Source organism: Bidens hawaiensis, unplaced genomic scaffold (assembly GCF_021521415.1).
Source record: "Bidens hawaiensis isolate Kalapana, Puna unplaced genomic scaffold, B.hawaiensis_p1.1 tig00003004_1, whole genome shotgun sequence".
NCBI lineage: Eukaryota > Viridiplantae > Streptophyta > Magnoliopsida > Asterales > Asteraceae > Bidens > Bidens hawaiensis.
In genome coordinates this window covers 103,149-121,308 of record NW_027491161.1, presented here as the reverse complement: position 1 = coordinate 121,308, position 18,160 = coordinate 103,149, and the positions used below count along the sequence as shown (strand labels likewise).

The window sequence follows — 18,160 nt, the reverse complement described above, 5'->3', positions numbered from 1 at the left end:
TCCAGGCAGACTGCAAACCGCAAGAATCGGCCGGTTGTTGGAAAACGGGCTAAATACCATGAACCGGCCCGGTGTTTGTAGCAGGTTCCGGTCAGACCGCCGGTTCGGGTTTCAAAACACTAGTTGAAAGTCAAAACCAGAGATCGGATAATTAACTATTATATATTTTGTTAATTAGTGTAATTTTGTGTAAGTATTTGAACATAATTGTCGTATTTACAAACCTTGGGTTTTTTGAGTTAGTTTTTCTTCTATTATTGTCTAACAAAGAATTATATGGTTACAAACAGCGGTTATTTGTAATCAAGTAATTTAAAATCAATAATACAATCGATGTTTAAACTTGAAATATGATTGTCTTCTATATTTTTTAGTTATTGAAATGGAACAACGGCATATGTGTTACTACTGTTGCAGAATATCCGCTTGGAAGGTCATATTATATGAATGCATCCAATTATGGAAACGAAGAATTAAACCACAATTGAGTCTTTTTCAATTTCTCTAGAAACCACTGTCACCTCCAATGGCTTCGTCTAATCTAAAATCAGATGGGATCGACTTGCTAAGAGTTCAGATCGAGCCAAGCTTAAATTAGACGAAGCTTGAGCGCGTGCCTCCATTGGTGTCCATTTAATATACAAGCTCAAACCCAAGTTTCGATTATCATGCATGCTAATTATGATGGTTTTGTATAATTCAAATTTAATGCGTTAAATGTAAATTTGCATGATAATAATTATTATATATATAAAAAATTACACAGAAATAACTAGGTTTATATATATATATATATATATATATATATATATATATATATATATATGGATACTAGATTTTATCCCCCGTATTACGGAGGTTGTTTTACATTATTCGTTTTTAATATATATATATATATATATATATATATATATATATATATATTTGGATTTTAATTTTATTTATTGTAAGAAAGTTAATAATTAATATACTTGAGGTTTGATGATAAAATGGTTTCACAAATAAATGATATGTTATATAATCCGGTTTAAAAGCTATCTGGGTTTGGTGATATCCATTTCCCGTTTATTTTCTTTATTATAAAATTGTTTCTTAATTATAAATAATATCTTTTTTTTAAATAAAATAGGATTTAATTTTTAGTATATCCTATTTTATAGGATTTTTATATCAAATATTTGATGAGATTAATTTTTATTTAATGAGATGTTATAACCCGTTTAAGAGCTATCTGAGTTTGGTGAGACCTTTACCTGTGGATTCGGCTCAAATGCGTGAGAAGCCTTCATTTACAAATAAAACAACCTGATGGTTTGAGAGAATGGTTGTTTTACATTTTTTGTTTTTTAATATTTATTTTTTTGATTTTAATTTTCTTTATTGTAAGAAAGTTAATAATATACTTAGGGTTTGATGATGAAAGGGTTTCATAAATAAATGATATGTTATAACCCATTTAAAATCTATTTGGATTTGGTGACCCATGACCCGCTTTCATCATGGGTTTGGTGATATCCATTTCCCGTTTATTTTCTTTATTATAAAATTGTTTCTTAATTATAAATAATATCTTTTTTTAAATAAAATAGGATTTAATTTTTAGTATATCCTACTTTATAGGATTTTTATATCAAATATTTGATGAGATTAATTTTTATTTAATTAGATGTTAAAACCCGTTTAAGAGCTATCTGAGTTTGGTGAGACCTTTACCTGTGGATTCGGCTCAAATGCGTGAGAAGCCTTCATTTACAAATAAAACAACCTGATGGTTTGAGAGAATGGTTGTTTTACATTTTTTGTTTTTTAATATTTATTTTTTTGATTTTAATTTTCTTTATTGTAAGAAAGTTAATAATATACTTAGGGTTTGATGATGAAAGGGTTTCATAAATAAATGATATGTTATAACCCATTTAAAATCTATTTGGATTTGGTGACCCATGACCCGCTTATGTTTTTTACTGTAAAATTGTTTATTAATTATAAATGATATATTTTTCTTTTTAAATTGGATATTAAATTTTAGTATATCTTTATTTTATAGGATTTTCATATCAAATAATTGGTTAGATTAAATTTTAATTTAATGAGATGTTATAACCCGTTTAAGAGCTATCTGGTTTTGGTAAGACCCATACCCATGAATTTGGGTTAAATCAATGAGAGACCTCTATTTAAAAATCAAGCAATCTGGTGGCTTCCATAAAAGGGGGAGCGAACACATCGCGACACGTAGTATTTTAGGTGTTTCATTTATATTATATATATATACTAGTAAGAGTGCCCGCGCGTTGCGGCGGGGACACAATTGTGCTTCAGTTAGTAGCGGCTCGTTTTGTTATCGACATTTAAACCCGTTTTGATCCGATGCTTATAGATGTGCAGTTTAGTCAAATATAGTGTGGTCATTGCATCTATTTTTAGGTTCATATCTTGGCCTTTTTTTTAAGTTATAACATTAAAGGTAAAAAAAAAAAGAGTAAATTGTACTCTTCTTTAGAGTTATCTTAAAGCGGACCCACCTATGCCAGCCCAAAATCTGATAACTTTGTAGCATAATCGTCGCCCAACAAAATAATTGGTGGTTTCAAATCTTGATATATAATCAAGTTGCTTCATTTTGTAATGTAAATACTCCAACCCTCTTTGCTATTTCCAATCGGGCCGTTTGCTATTGACCTGGTAACCTGGCCAAAGACCGAATCCAAACCAAAACAACCGAATAAACCGAAATGAGACTAAAAAAGAAAACCGAAGCGAAACCAAAAACCGAATAATTTGAAACTAAACCGAAACAAAACTAAACACAACCAAAAAAACTAAAATGAAACCAACAATGGTAAAAAAAACTTACCAATACGAAACCAAAAACCAAAAAACTTGAATCGAAGAAACAAAAGACGGAAAAATCGAAACCGAAATGATACCAAAAACAATAAAAGAAAGCTAAAGCCAAACCAATACAAAGCTGGTGAAAGTAAACCGAACTAATTCAAAACAGAACAAAAGATAAACACGAAAAATTTGTGAAGTATTTATCTTCATACCTGGCAGGGGATGTTATATTAATTATTTGAACAAACATGTAGGAAGTCATCTATGTCTGTTAACACCACATCATGATCATCATCATTTGGTGTAACTCCAATGAAATAATTATTATCAGTTAATGTCCAATGACACTGAATTATTCAATCCTTTAATGGCTTTCTTCTATGTTGTTAACTGCAGCATTCTTGCAAAACTGAGGCATAGTATAGCCTTCAAAGTTAATAATCTTCAAGTTTAAAGCAGCAGCCACCGTACAAAAATCATGATGATGATTATGAATATGATTATGATAATGATGATGATCAGAATTAATAGATTCAACGACTCAAGTTTCTCGACTTTGACATGACTGTAACATTATTGTCAATGTTGTAAGTGAAGTCATTCCTGCATATCCAGACTATCCCGAACACAGTTGCAGTGCACGATGACATATAGATCACGGATTTCATTCTAAATTGACTTCCCATATCTACACTAAAACACAAATAACACCATTTAATCAATTAGTAATAGAATCTAATCATTTTTGCCATAAATAACTTACCAGATCGTCTTCGCTTAGAGACCATGTACAAAATATTCATGCTCCATCCGGTGGCCATATATGCAGTGGCGGAGCCAGAAATTTTTTCTTATGGGTTCGGAAATTTTTTGGCGCTTGATTTTTTTCCATCATTAAAGTTTTCGGACCTGAATGGGTCGGGTCGATCATTGGGTCTCATAAATAAAATACAATATCACTATCATAACAAAAATATATCTTTAACAATCAATAAAATACAAAGTCATATTAAATTAAAAGATATTAAATATCATAATTGTTCTCTACGCGCTTATATGTTTTAAAAACGATATCTTCAATCATGACTTTAAAAAAGAACTCATTTTTAATATAACAAATACAAGCATCATTCATATAATTGTCACCCAAATAATTACGCAGATTCGTCTTCACATACTTCATTGAAAAAAAACATTTTAGAAATGATAGACCAATGGATATTGGTTGTTGGCGATCGTTGAAACCTTGAGGCGAACCGGCAAAGGTGATGAGGCAATGAACGTTTGGTCGACAGAAAGAAGCTGATTGGTTGCTGAAGCAATGACCGATGTTTTTGTTTGTTTGTTTATTTATTATTTAGGTAATATGTTTAAAAATGCTAATTGGATTAGGCTTATTGACCCATTTTATGAGTAATTTTGGGTTTTTAATAATCTATATATGGATTATTATTAGCCCATGTATGATGTTTGTTAATAAAATTTATAGTTTTTCTAAAAGCTCTTTGTATTTTATAAAAAGAATATTTATTACTAAAAGAATATAACTAAATTTTTCACAAACAATTGGTTCGACTATATTCTTTTAGAATGGTACTGGGTTCGTTCGCCGAAAAAGAATGGGTTCGCTTGTTAATTCGACACTATAGGTTATATATAAAACCGAAAAAAGGCCGAACCCGGTGGAAAGAATGTGGCTCCGCCACTGCATATATGGAAATCTTGAAAGGAAAGTAGTTCTAAATATTATGTTAGCATACCAGATGTTCAAATTAGTCTCATATATAGGAGCGTGCATGAAACCGAAAAAAAAAAACTTAACAAACCAAAACAGCCGAACCAAAACAAAAACCTACGGTTTTGTTTTATGTTACTGTAAAAACCGAGCAAGGCCACTACCACTTCCAAATCTTCCTCCTGACTGCTCCTTTTCTTGCTGTTGTGGAACTCGAACCGAAGAAACAAAAGACGGAAAAATTGAAACCGAAATGATACCAAAAATAAAAAATAAAAAAACACTAAAACCAAACCAAAACAAAAAACTAATAAAACTTAACCAAACCAATTGGGTAATCTTTTTTCCGTCCATCCAAATCTCCCAACCCAGTCGCCAAGTATCGAGTACCTAAATGTTAACATAAGAAAATACCATTAACAACTAAGTTGCTGAATATAAAAACTACAAGTAAAAACAGTTAAGTTTACCGGGCTATCGTCATGTGTGTTGACATCTATACCTGTGTCACAACACAAATTATTGTGAATATTAATTGTTTATTGGATTACATCGAAACAGAAGACAAGCGGGCAACACAAATTATCAATTGTTAAACTGGAAATCATTAAACCATAGAAATTCGCCTTCATACCCGGAAGTTGCCATAAATAACTTACCAGATCCGTCTACACTTGGAGACCATGTACAGAATATTCATGCTCCATCCGGTGGCCATATATGGACCCCTCAAAGAAAAGTAGTTCTAAATATTCTGTTAGCATACGAGATTTACAAATTAGTCTCATATATAGGAGCGTGCAAGAAACCGGAAAAAAAAAAGAATAACAAACCAAACAGTTGAACCAAAATAAAAACCTACGGTTTTGTTTTATGTTATTGTAAAAACCGAGCAAACCCACCACCACTTCCAAATCTTCCTCCTGACTGCTCTTTTTCGTGCAGTTGAGGAACTCGAACCGAAGAAACAAAAGACGGAAAAATCGAAGCCGAAATGACACCAAAAACAATAAAAAAAACTAAAACCAAACCAAAACCAAAAACTAATAAAACTATAAACCGAACCAATTGGGCAATCATCGTTCTGTCCCTCCAAATATCCCAAGCCAATCCCCAAGTACCGAGTACCTAAACCGCTAAACGTCAAAAAAAATCCATAAAATTCGGGAAAAACTAACTCATTTACCAGATAAGTTATCAGTTTCCTCAACCAATTGTTCAATATATAACAGGATCTTGAACATGTAATTATAATTAACAATGATATGATATGATGCCATCAATTGATATAAAGTATAAAAAAATACAAAAGCATAATCTTACATCCTTCAACTCAGCATGATTTTCTTCCTCTGTCATGGTTATCAACAAGAATATCCTGACAACAAATTATGTGTTAAATATAATCACTAATATAGAAATGAGATATTATTATTATGATCTTATCGTGCCCTATACTTAAATCAAAGAAATCAATTCCCATAATCAATTTAAATCATACGCAAAATGGAAACAATTTCAATAACTTCAACAAATAACTAACGATGAATTTGATTCAAATACAATCAATATCATAATAACCCTATAGAAATAAAAAACCGAGAACATATTAGAGATACCTGTAGAAACAACACATTGGATCAATTGAAACCCTAGAGAGACAGAGAGCACGAAGGAAGGGAGACGGTGAAGGTGTTGTATGGTGAGAGGCGGCGCAAACATAGTGGAGGCGTTGAAGTAAATATCAATTGAAAGTTTATAATCGTTTTATAGTAAATTATATAAAACTTCGATTATTTATATATTTAAAAAAAAAAATTCATGATGGAACGATTGGAATTAATAAATAATAAAAGCATTGACTTGAAAAACTCTAACATGCTAAGCTTGCATTTATTTTACAAGTAGAGCTCGAAACTAGTCAAGCTTGAATTCATACTCTTCTACGTTTAACTAGTCAAACTTGAGTTTGAAATGTCTTAAGTTAAACCTAAGTAAAACCAGACAAGCGTAGGGTGGTTTAATCTCAGCTTGACTTCTTTGCACCTCGAGCTATTACTTAAAATGAAAAATTACACCTCTGTCTTTCAATTGTTCAGTCTGGATCTTGAGATTTTCATATCGGTTTTGACAAATAAGTAGCACCATACCCCCCCCCTCACCCCACCCCCAAGCGTCCATAGTACCCAGGGCGGGTTCCCAACACTATGAGGCGCCTTGAGGATGGGAAGTGCCCCACTACAGCAGGTCTTGTAAAAGAGTGTAAAGCTCTAAAAGGGGTCCACAAATAATAGCAAATGAATAATTATTTTAAGGGGTCAACAAATAGCGTTGTCAACAAGCCAGATGACCGTGTCTTGCACGACATAAATCATGTAATGGGAATCCTAGAAAGAAAGAAAAAAAAAGAACTTAATGATGGACCAACCCAAGATGGTGGTGTAAACACAATCAATAATTCTACATAGGACAATTTAAAAGGCCCCACAAATACATATTGACGCTCTCTATTTTCAACAAATTATATTACGTACGAGCTAAGACATGGGAACTTGCCGTGTTCAACTCTCATTCTAGCTTTATATTTATTGAATAGTTGGATGTATCATCAAATCATGTTTTAGCAGCAAAACATGAGTCGAAGTGATTTTGTCCATGGTGCGATCTTTATCGCATGTTTTCTTGTAACCTTGGCCGCAGCAGCTCCTACACTGTTGTTTCAGGGATTTAATTGGGAATCATGGAAAAAGGAAGGCGGATTGTACAACTCCCTGGTTGGTTCCATTGATGACCTTGCGGCTGCCGGAGTTACTCATGTTTGGCTCCCACCTCCCTCCCAATCTGCTGCACCCGAAGGTCTCTCTCTTCCTTACACGAATCACATTTATATTGAGTAAATTACACAAATCATCTTAATTTATGTTATCTCGAAATTTCACCTTTCGTGTTTAATTTCGAGAAACTATACACATTTGCATGCCCATTTTAAAAAAAAATTGGAAGGGCATTTTAATCAAAATTTATAAAATTAAGAAATTTAGAAGAATTCAACATAAGAACTCTAATCCAGAAAGTTTTATGAAATATATAGAATTTATTACGTCGGCATTTCACCTTTTGTTTTCTACTAAACTTAACACATTAATTACTGCCAAAGTTAACGCTGGCCAATCATGCCTCAAACTCCGCTTAACGCCAACCAGTTTGCAAAAGTGTTGCCACGATGTATGTTAAAGCGAGTGCCCAATGGGGTGAAACAACAAGCGGCCTTATTATCATATTGCCCACTCGACAATCACGCTTTTAGTCCCCACAAAGACCATGACAGGATATCACCACTCTCGGTTTGGTCAAGGGTAAAATTGCCATTTTGAATAAACTAACGTTAAAAAAGGTTAAGGGTAACATTGCCATTTTCAATAAACTAACGTTAAGAAAGAAATTCGGTGAGATGGTGGAGTGAAGACTATAAAACTATAAACATAAATGTAGATGTCACGTACTTCCCAAAGGTTAGGAATGTGAAATTTTGGCATAGTATATAGCAACAAGATCCTTGTAATTTACTATTCTACAATTATTTTTATTTATTGAACTGAAACAACAACATACAACATACAACATATTACATATGTGTTACTACTATTGCAGGATATATGCCAGGCAGACTATATGATCTGAATGCATCCAGCTACGGAAATGAAGACCAACTAAAATCACTAATCAAATCATTCAACAACAAAGGAATCAAAGCGATCGCGGACATAGTTATAAACCACCGGACAGCCGAAAGGCAAGACGCAAGAGGAAAATGGGCTATATTCGAAGGCGGGACCCCAGACGACCGCCTCGACTGGGAGCCATCTTTTATCTGCAAAGACGACACCGAGTACTCCGATGGAAATGGGAATCTGGACACCGGAGAGCCATTTCCACCGGCCCCGGATATCGACCACCTTAACCCAAGAGTCCAACGCGAGTTATCCGATTGGATGGATTGGTTGAAAACCGATATAGGTTTCAATGGGTGGCGGTTTGATTACGCAAGAGGCTACTCTTCGAGTATTAGTAAAGTGTATATGACGAGCACGTCTCCTGAGTTTGCGGTCGGGGAGTATTGGAACTCGGTGGCTATGGGACCCGACGGTAAGCTGGCATACAACCAAGATGCGCATCGAAACGAAATCATGAAGTGGGTGCAAGAAAGTGGTAGTGGCTTGTTAACTGCTTTTGATTTTACCACAAAGTTTATACTTCAAGCAGCTGTGGAGGGTGAGTTGTGGAGGTTGGTTGACCCGAACGGTAAGCCGCCTGGGCTGATTGGGGTCTTGCCTGAAAATGCGGTGACGTTTATTGATAATCATGACACGGGGTCAACCCAAAGGATTTCGCCATTTCCTTCTGATAAAGTTATGCCAGGATATGCATATATTCTCACCCATCCAGGCACCCCTTCACTGGTAAGATTTGTAGCGCATTTACCGTATAGTTGAACATTCTAATGTTAACTGTTTGTTTTGCCTATGTTTTGTAGTTCTATGACCACTTCTTTGATTGGGGACTGAAAGACGAGCTCACGAAGTTATCTGCGGTGAGATCAAGAAACGGGATCACTGCAATGAGCCAAGTGAAGATACTCGCGTATGAAGCCGAGCTCTATGTTGCAAGTATTGATGAGAAAATCATGGTCAAAATGGGGCCAAAGATGGATCTTGGAAACCTTATTCCTGATAACTTTCAACTTGCTACTTCAGGAGAACAATATGCAGTATGGGAAAAAAGAAACCTTAAATAAAATGTAATATGTAACTATTATGACAATAAAATCTAACAAAATATGTTACATCCACAACAAAGAATCACGTTCAGACCACTTATGTTGAGGTACTGTTCTTGCTTGAATGCCCTTTCTTCCTGGTGAAAAACATAAAAAACCTTGGGAAAAACGAGCGACGCTTTTTCTTTCGCTTTACTTCACGAGACGATCCAATCCCGCTACTATTCGCTTTCATGTTTTCGGATTTCCATGTTTTAAGCTCCTTCTCGAACTCCGTCTTTCCTTCGTTGGCCATTTTGGCTCGTTGCATAGCGGTCGAGAGTTGTTCTTTTTTTGAAGCAATGCCCGAGTTCACTTGTTCAAGCTTATTTTGAGCTTTTAACTCGTCTTCTTTTGCTGTATCGACTTGTGAAATGGCTTCTGACACACGTGTGTTAGCTTCATCTTCGGCTTCCTTAACCTTTCGACTTAGATCATAATATTCCTCGACGGAAAGAGTAACCCCGGACTCAGGTTCACTGTTGTTGTTTCTAGCCTCCTCGCTCTCGTGAAGTGCACTAATTGTGCCGAATGCCAATCTTTCTGATGCACGGACCGCCTCAATCTCCTTCAAAGCAGCATTTAGTTTACTAATCATATTGTTTTCACTTTCTTTTGCTTGATCTGCAGCTTCTTTCGCTTTTTGCATCTCTTCTTGTGCTTTTTCAACACACGATTTGGCTTGATCCGCTTCTTCAGCCGCCTGCTCAAGTTGGCCCGGAAGCTGCAAAGCCTTTTCCCGCGCTTCCTTTTCTTTCATTTGAATGTTTTGAACTTCCGACATTGTTCGTTTTATATCAGCTTCAAGTGACTCAACCGAACTGTGCGCAAGTCCTTTCTTTTTCCTAGCCGCAATAAGCGTTTCCTTGTCATTTTCTAGCTCTGTGTTCAACGTATTTGTGTTTTGTTTTAATCGGTTAACATCTTCGGTTACTTTTTCAATATTATTCTTCAACTCTTCGAGGTTGATTTTCGCTGAGTCGACCTCTGATTGCATATCTTTATGGTTTTCCTCCATGTAAGTTGCTAACTCGACTTTTAATCTTTGAAGAAAAACCGCAGCAGTATCAATTTTAGACTTTAGATCTCCGATTTCATCGATCTGTTCGTTGACTTTCTCTAGTTCTTCTTCCGACCGCTTAAATTCTTCTTCCTGGTTCAAAACTTCTTGTTCTTGATCCATAGCTATACCGGCTCGGTTTTCTTCCGCCTCCAAGTGAGCAGCTTGAGCCGACTCAACCGCCTCTTTTATCGTCATCAATTTAATTGTCAACTGTTCGACATTTTTCTCAATTTCTTTTGCATTAAACTCGGCCTCCCCCGCATTCTTTATTGCCAAATCGCGCTCAGACAGAAGTACAATGTAATCTTCCCGAAAGTTTTCAAGGTCAGTTTTGACCGTTTTGAGCTCAGAAACTGCGGCTTGGTGTCGAGCCTGTGCAACTTCTAATTGCGTCTTTGCAGCAATGCTAGATTCGTCTTCAATCCCTTGCTCTAATTCTTCAACTCTAAGTTTTGCAAGCGCAGCGTCTTGTTTTGCTTGTTGTTCTTCGGTTTCTGCTCTTTCTAGATTCAGTTTCAGTTCTTCTAAAAGCCTCTTTGCGTTGTCTAGCTCTTTTAACGCCTGTTGTTTCGATTCCTCTGCTTCCTCGGATTGTTCCGTCAAAATTGGCATCTGTTCTTTGGCTTTTTTGAGTTCTTGTAATACATACTTTCGCCTCTGCAAATATGTGTATGCAAAATTTGTATTAGTTGGAATACATTAGTTAAGGTTTATTATAATAAGATGAATGAGTAAACTCAAATCATACCTCGGCGACCTGGATTTTATGGGCTTTCCAATCAACGATTCCACCGAACATGGACACAGCTGCTTTTACAGATTCGAAAGGCGCTGTGGTATCAATTTCTGCATTGAAACTTTTGGATTTCTCAATCGGTTGTTCAGAATTAACCAACTTCTTCTCTTCATAATTTTCAATTTCATCATTTGCAAGTCCAGAAGGACGTTCTTGACCTTCGGGACCATCTTCATGAACATGATCTTGACCTGTTTGACCATCTCCGTGTGCATCGTCTTGATGTGTAGGACTGCTTTCCTTAACATGATCTTGATCTGTAGGACCATCTTCGTGGACATTATCTTGACGTGTATGGCCATTTTCTTGAGCATGGTCATGACCCGTAGAACCATCTTTATAAACATTGTCTTGGCCCGGAAGACCACTTTCCTTAACATGATTTTGACTCGTGGAACCATCTTCGCGAGCATGGTCTTGACCAACGGGACCATCTTCATGAGCATTGTCTTGTTGGGCATGGTCATGGCCAATGGCTCTATCTTCATGATCATGATCTTGACCCATTAGACCATCTTCTTGAACATGATCTTGGCCCATAGAATCAAATTTTACATCAAATGATTTGTTATTCGATTGTTTTTCTTCTGTTTGCTGGATAGCAGGTTCCGGGGAAGGCTTTACCCAATCATCTATTGAAGAATCTGGTGGTTTTGTATCGGTTAATGTTTGTTGTTCAATTGCAGACCCCTCTGATGCATTTTGTCCGGGTGAAGAACCATGAAACTCGCCTTTACCATTATCCGCTTCGGTTTGAGATTCTACCTCTCCATTCTTGACCGGATTATTAGCCGATCTTCCACCAGCTTCATCCATTCCAGAATGGTTATCTACATTATCAACTTTAGGTGATTAGCAACTTTCTAATTAAAATTAGGAACAAATCAATCCATACAAATAACAAATACATCCAATCTGGGCCGGTGATTCAAAACTGTAAATTGTTTTAATTTACAAATGATCATGCAATGTATTTAATTTAATAATAAATATGTGAACATTTTATAAAATAGGAAATACAAAATGATTGAAGGATTGAACGCGTACTGGGAGATCCTCGGAATCAAATCCAGAGGATTATGATTAGCCCACAAAAACTTATAGCTTTGATGAAGAGCACAAATCAAAATGAAGATCTGAAAAGCCAAAGGGAAATCCTAAAACTAAAAAAAGAAAGAAAAATAAAATAAAATAGTAACAGAAAGAATACCAATTTCACCACAATTTTGATATGAAAAGCGCGCTGTTTTTAGGATTTTGTTTGGGGTTTGTGTATTTTAGCTTAAATTATTATTTGGCTTCTAATTTTAGTTAAAAGGAGCTTTTTGATTTTTCTTTCTCCTCTCATAATATTTTGGGCTTAACTGTAGAATTTTATGAGCCAGTGCGCCCCAAACACGTTGGGTATATATATGAGGCAGAACATTCTTTACGAACCAAGAATATATCGCCTAGGATGTTATATATGGTAAACCAAGAAAATTATACAAGAAACGGGTCAAACGGGTGGAATAAGAACCAAGGGTTTCATATCCTGTAATAAGTACTAGAATGGGATAAAGCAAATCCCAACACTTTAGTAGACATAATTGGAGTATGTTTATGTTAAAGTAGTAAACTTTTACATATGGTTATATGTTATGCAGCTGTGTACAAGTTACACGCTAATGACAAATTAGACTTTACGGTGTCAAGTGTCAACAAAGAAGTAGCAAAGATCAAGAGGTGGAGACACATGCAAATCTAAGTGAGTGCTAGACGTAATTTCCGTTGGGCTGACTCATTGGGCCTATGATGAGTTGGTTTCTTGTTTATCAAGTTGAGCGCATGACTTGGTTTACATGGAATAAATTACTTGGTGAACAAGTCAAGCAAATGACTTGGACAATAATGAATTTATTTATTAATTATTATTTAGATATGTTTTTACTAATTAGCATTTGAGTATGATTATGGTTTTTGTATTCTAGTCTAGTTGGATTTTCAAATCTAAATTAGTATATATACCCGAGCTTGTGGGTTATATCATGAAGAATTAGAGATTGTGTATTGTAATTTTCGAGCTAATGAGAATTACAAAGATCGAGCTTATGATCTAAATATCGTTTTCATGTTTATCGATCCTAGTTATCAAACTTCAATTGGTATCAGAGCTCGGTGTAAAGAAACACGAGTTCATTGTTTTCTCTCAAGATCAACGGCAAGTTAAGTTCCGGCGGCGGCGAGTTTACGATACTGCAGCAGTTCAGTCTTACATCTACCGGTGGCGGAAGGTTAGTAAGGTTCCTACAACTGTAATCAGCGGAAGCAAACTGGTTATATAAGAAGTTTAAATTACGTTGACTACGTGATTTGGTACGTAGTTCTCAAAAGAAATGCAATACTTTTTATGTGAATACTTTTTTGAAGGTGATATGTGATATGACTAAATTCTCATTTTTGATGTCAAAAGGGCATCACCAAATTGAGGGGAAATGATCTTTTCAAAGGTTTAATTAATCAATTTATAGGTCTGAAATATGCGTAGTGTTGGGAGTAATCGTCAATCTCGCGTAGTTGTAATTTCAAGGGCTTGAAATTAAAGGCGTAAGTTATCTTGTACGTAATGTATGATAAGACATTATTGTATTGAATATTTTTCCAATACGTTTAAGATATGTAATTGTAGAAGTGATGTTTCTATTATGTTACTTAATACATTAATGTGATGATGATAGGCTTATAACTTAGAATGTGGGTGTACAGTGTACAATGTACACAGATAATTATGTGCTATGAACATGTTCATACTTGGTTTCAAGAACACCACTAGATACGTAAATATATGATTGCTTGACTGAGACTATGAGTCTTTACTATATGTGAGCCACTATATAGACTAATAGACATACTAAGATTAGAATCTATAAATAAATGAAGTTTGGTTATCAACGTATTTTGTTTTGAAACTGAATAAATAGGAATCAAACTTAAACGAGCAAGATAATATCACTCGTATATTATTGAACTGAACTATCAGCCTCTCTATCCCCATGGGGTAGAGGTAAGGCTGTCTACATCTTACCCTCCTCAGACCCTACCATAGCTTTGCTATTGGTGGGATATACTGAGTACGATGATGATGATGATGTATATTATTGAATTGAACTATCAGAGATTAAAAGAATGAAATCACAATGAATTGAAAGAAATTGAATCTAACCCTCAAACGAGTGTTCTTCTCCCTTTTGTACAAGTTAACGGCTACTAACAGATATAAAATCTAATTTAAATTTTGTACATTTTTTTATATTCTACCAATTAGAATCCATGTGTGGGATGAAAAAATATCAATACATAAAATTATTAAATTTTTATGTAAATCTTAAATATGAAAATGTTGTTTTGTAATATCATTGTTACGTGTGGAATCGAACCGAATACATATATAGTCACATTACGACTTTATTCTTTATGCTTTCTTTTCAGTCGCTACAATGTATGCAGGTGCTATATCTAGGGGCGGACCCATATAGTGTGGATTGGGGTCCCGGCTCTCGGGACACCAATATTTTTTAAAAATTTCTTAGGAGCGGTATATTAAATTTTATGAGAATCCTATAAAAATTAATACTTGAAACCCATACTATTAATACTGGTGTGGTTAGGTGAAAAGCCACTTGTTTTATCTTTGAAATGTCACGAGTTCAAGCGTTAAAGACTCATTTTTTGTTTTCTTGGTGTGAATCATTTGATTATTAATGATGCCGTGTTAATTTTTTAGTGTTAATCAATCATTTTGATTGTTAATGTTGCAATAATAACTTTGGAAACATCCAAACACCTCTAAAATACTAGTGTAACATCCAACTTTTAAAACAATAATAAATAAAAGAATTTTATTTACTTAATTAAGTATTATTATTTAACAATGTTAAGCAGGTAAAGGATATAATACACTAATTTGTTATCGTACATTACGTACGCGATGATATTGAACGTAGATAGTAACTTTTTACAATCTGATATCGTAACTTAACAAAAGGGCATGATTGTCTTTTTACATCATTTAAAAATTCAACAAATTCAACGCCAACGCCGCTACTAATTTTAGAAACGGTTTCTATTATACTCTGTTTCCAAAAACCGTTTTGCGTTATTAATTGAGATTACGATTTTGGCGATTTTGATGATTTGCTGGTTTTTGTTTCTTTTTCTATCGGACGCTATGTATTCCGAACATCAAAGTAAGTATATTTAGATTTTGATTAGAGCTTATTAGCTTAATTGATAGTCGATTTTTTGTTATGGTAATTTTAATCTGTTTTCTTATATAGTATGAATTGGAATTGAACGAATTAATTACGAATTACTTATGAATTGGTTTGTATAGAGTGTACTGGAAGTTATGTTAAAAATGTATTAGAACGTATTACTTCCGAATTACTTATGAATTGGTTTATGTGTACTGATTAGGAAAACGTAAAACAATTGAACGAGTTACTTAACACCGTATTAAAACGTATTAAAATCGTAATATAAGAACGTATTAACGGAACGTGTTAATAGAACGTATTGACTAGAAGTGTTAATTTTTAATAGGTATGTTTAGGATCGTATATATATAGTAATAGGAACGTATTAAAAGAACGTATTAACTTTAAATAGCTTTTAACTTCTTTTTGTTTAAGTGTATTTACTATCTCATCATCATCTGTTTCACCATTATCTCTGTCACCTTCGAATGAGACCCCTGGATTTTGAAATGCACCTTTGGCATTGTCATCTCCTTCGGTTGAGACCTCTTTGTTACCAACATTTGTTTCACCAACTAGATTATCCTTAACAGTGTTTTCTGGAAAACGTATTAGGAAAATGTATAAGTATAGGCATTTTCAAAAACGTATTAATAAAACGTATAATCATTTCATACCTCCTTGAGACACTTGGTTTTCAACTGCATCCTCCCTTTCTGTAAAACGTATTAGGAAAAAGTATAAGTATAGGCATTTCCAAAAACGTATAAGCATTTCATACCTCCTTGAAACACTTGGTTGTAAACTGCATCCTCCTTTTCTGTAAAACGTATTAGGAAAACGTATAAGAATAGGCATTTCCAAAAACGTATTAATAAAACGTATAAGCATTTCATACCTCCTTGAAACACTTGGTTGTCAACTGCATCCTCCTTTTCTGTAAAACGTATTACAAAAAACGTATTAGCATCTGTCTCAACAAAAACGGATTAACAAAACGTATTAAAAAAACGTTTAAGGATATCATACCTGGTTCTGCGTTACAAACATTTTCCCCAACTCCTTGATTGTCAACATTCTCCCTTTCTGTAAAACGTATTAGAAAAAACGTATTAGCATGTGTCTTAAAAAAAACACTTTCACAAAACGTATTAGCATATAACACCTGGCTCTACGTTACAAACATTTTCCACTACTCCTTGATTGTCAACATCCTCCCTTTCTATAAAACGTATTAGGAAAAACGTATTACAATGTGTCTTAACAAAAAAGTCTTAGCAAAACGTATAAACAAAACGTATTAGGATATAGACAAACTACTTAAACAAAACGTATTAGCATATAACACCTGGCTCTGAGTTACAAACATTTTCCCCTACTCCTTGATTGTCAACATCCTCCCTTTCTACAAAACGTATTAGAAAAAACGTATTACCATGTGCCCTAACAAAAACGGATTAACAAAACATATTAGCATATCATACCTGGTTCTATGTTACTCACATGTGTGTCGCCTCCTTAATTGTCTGCAGCAGCCTTTACTATGTCACACACATCTTTTCCAACTCCTTGATTCTCAACAACATAATTTTCTTGAAAACATATTAAGTAAACGTATAAAAATTTGTATTTAGACAAACTAAACAGGAAAACGTATTAGCATATTATACCTTTCTCAGCATATGTACGAATATCTTCTTCGTTCATTGACAGATCAACTGCTGCAACTATATAACAAAAGTGTTAGTCTATTGGATTTAATTCGTGTTACGAAAACGTATTACGTTACCTAATTCGTTTAGACCTCCTTCTGTTTGACTTTGACTTTCATATGATTTTTTCGTGAACTTGGCTTCCCAAGCACAACACTTATCAAATAGCCATACATTTTATCCATATTTTGTCTTCCCTTTCATCACAAACTCGTTTATTTCAGAGACGATTTTATCAAATTCTTCTAACTTCTTGTCCATTTCTTCATTCCATTTCTACAATAAAAATTAATGTAACGAATTATAATTTTTGAGTCAATATATAAAAAATTTTTATGGTTAGAAGTTTTACCTTCTCCTCATCGGTAAACGGTTTTCTAGGAAAATATGCTGACAAACCATACAACTGTACAGGGGTAGTATAGTAGTCTATTATTTCTTGCGTTGATGTCCCTATAGGCATCTGGAAATCCAATGGTGAATTGTTGTCATAAGAATTATAATCTTCAAAACTGTTATCATTCTGTTCATCAATTGTCAACTCTAATATATCTCTTTTGTTCTGTTTCTCCAAAGCATTAGCTGCTTGTTTCTTCTCTTTCTCCAACTCATCAGCTACTTGTTTCTTTTGTTTCTCCAAATCATCATCTGCTTGATTCTTCCTTTTCTCCAACTCATCAGCTGCCTGTTTCTTCTGGTTATTCAATTCACTAGCTACATGTTTATTCTTTTTCTCCAACACATCACCTGCATGTTTTTTCTTTTTCTTCGACTCATCAGCTGATTGTTTCTTTATTTTCTCCAAGACATCACCTGCTTGTTTCTTCTCTTTCTCAACCTCATCAGTTGCTTGTATTTGCTGTTTCTCAACTTCATTAGCTGCTTGTTTCACCTTTTTTTTTCAATATTTTATGCTTTGTCTTTTCTTTTCCCGCTCTTTCATTGTTAGTTGCTTCAGCATTTTC

General features: G+C 34.4%; 2 protein-coding genes and 1 pseudogene across 2 annotated transcripts; 1 reads left to right on the top strand and 2 right to left on the bottom strand.

Moving 5' to 3' along the window:
- Positions 1–3,068: 3,068 nt before the first annotated feature.
- LOC143621950 (uncharacterized protein At2g39920-like) lies at positions 3,069–5,932 on the bottom strand (annotated as a pseudogene).
- A 1,274-nt stretch (positions 5,933–7,206) lies between these two features.
- Positions 7,207–9,382, top strand: LOC143621949 (alpha-amylase-like). Its single transcript, XM_077093219.1, has 3 exons — positions 7,207–7,429; positions 8,225–9,033; positions 9,108–9,382. The coding sequence occupies exons 1-3, from the start codon at positions 7,207–7,209 to the stop codon at positions 9,366–9,368; spliced, it is 1,293 nt and encodes a 430-aa protein (XP_076949334.1). The 3' UTR covers positions 9,369–9,382.
- Positions 9,383–9,447: 65 nt separating this feature from the next.
- On the bottom strand, positions 9,448–17,190 carry LOC143621948 (uncharacterized). The gene is made up of 11 exons (XM_077093218.1): positions 17,154–17,190; positions 16,649–16,705; positions 16,513–16,569; positions 16,382–16,453; positions 16,265–16,303; positions 16,161–16,199; positions 15,928–16,082; positions 12,296–12,405; positions 12,157–12,182; positions 11,201–12,078; positions 9,448–11,109 (listed from the first exon to the last, which is right to left on the bottom strand). The coding sequence occupies exons 1-11, from the start codon at positions 17,188–17,190 to the stop codon at positions 9,448–9,450; spliced, it is 3,132 nt and encodes a 1,043-aa protein (XP_076949333.1).
- Positions 17,191–18,160: the final 970 nt, after the last annotated feature.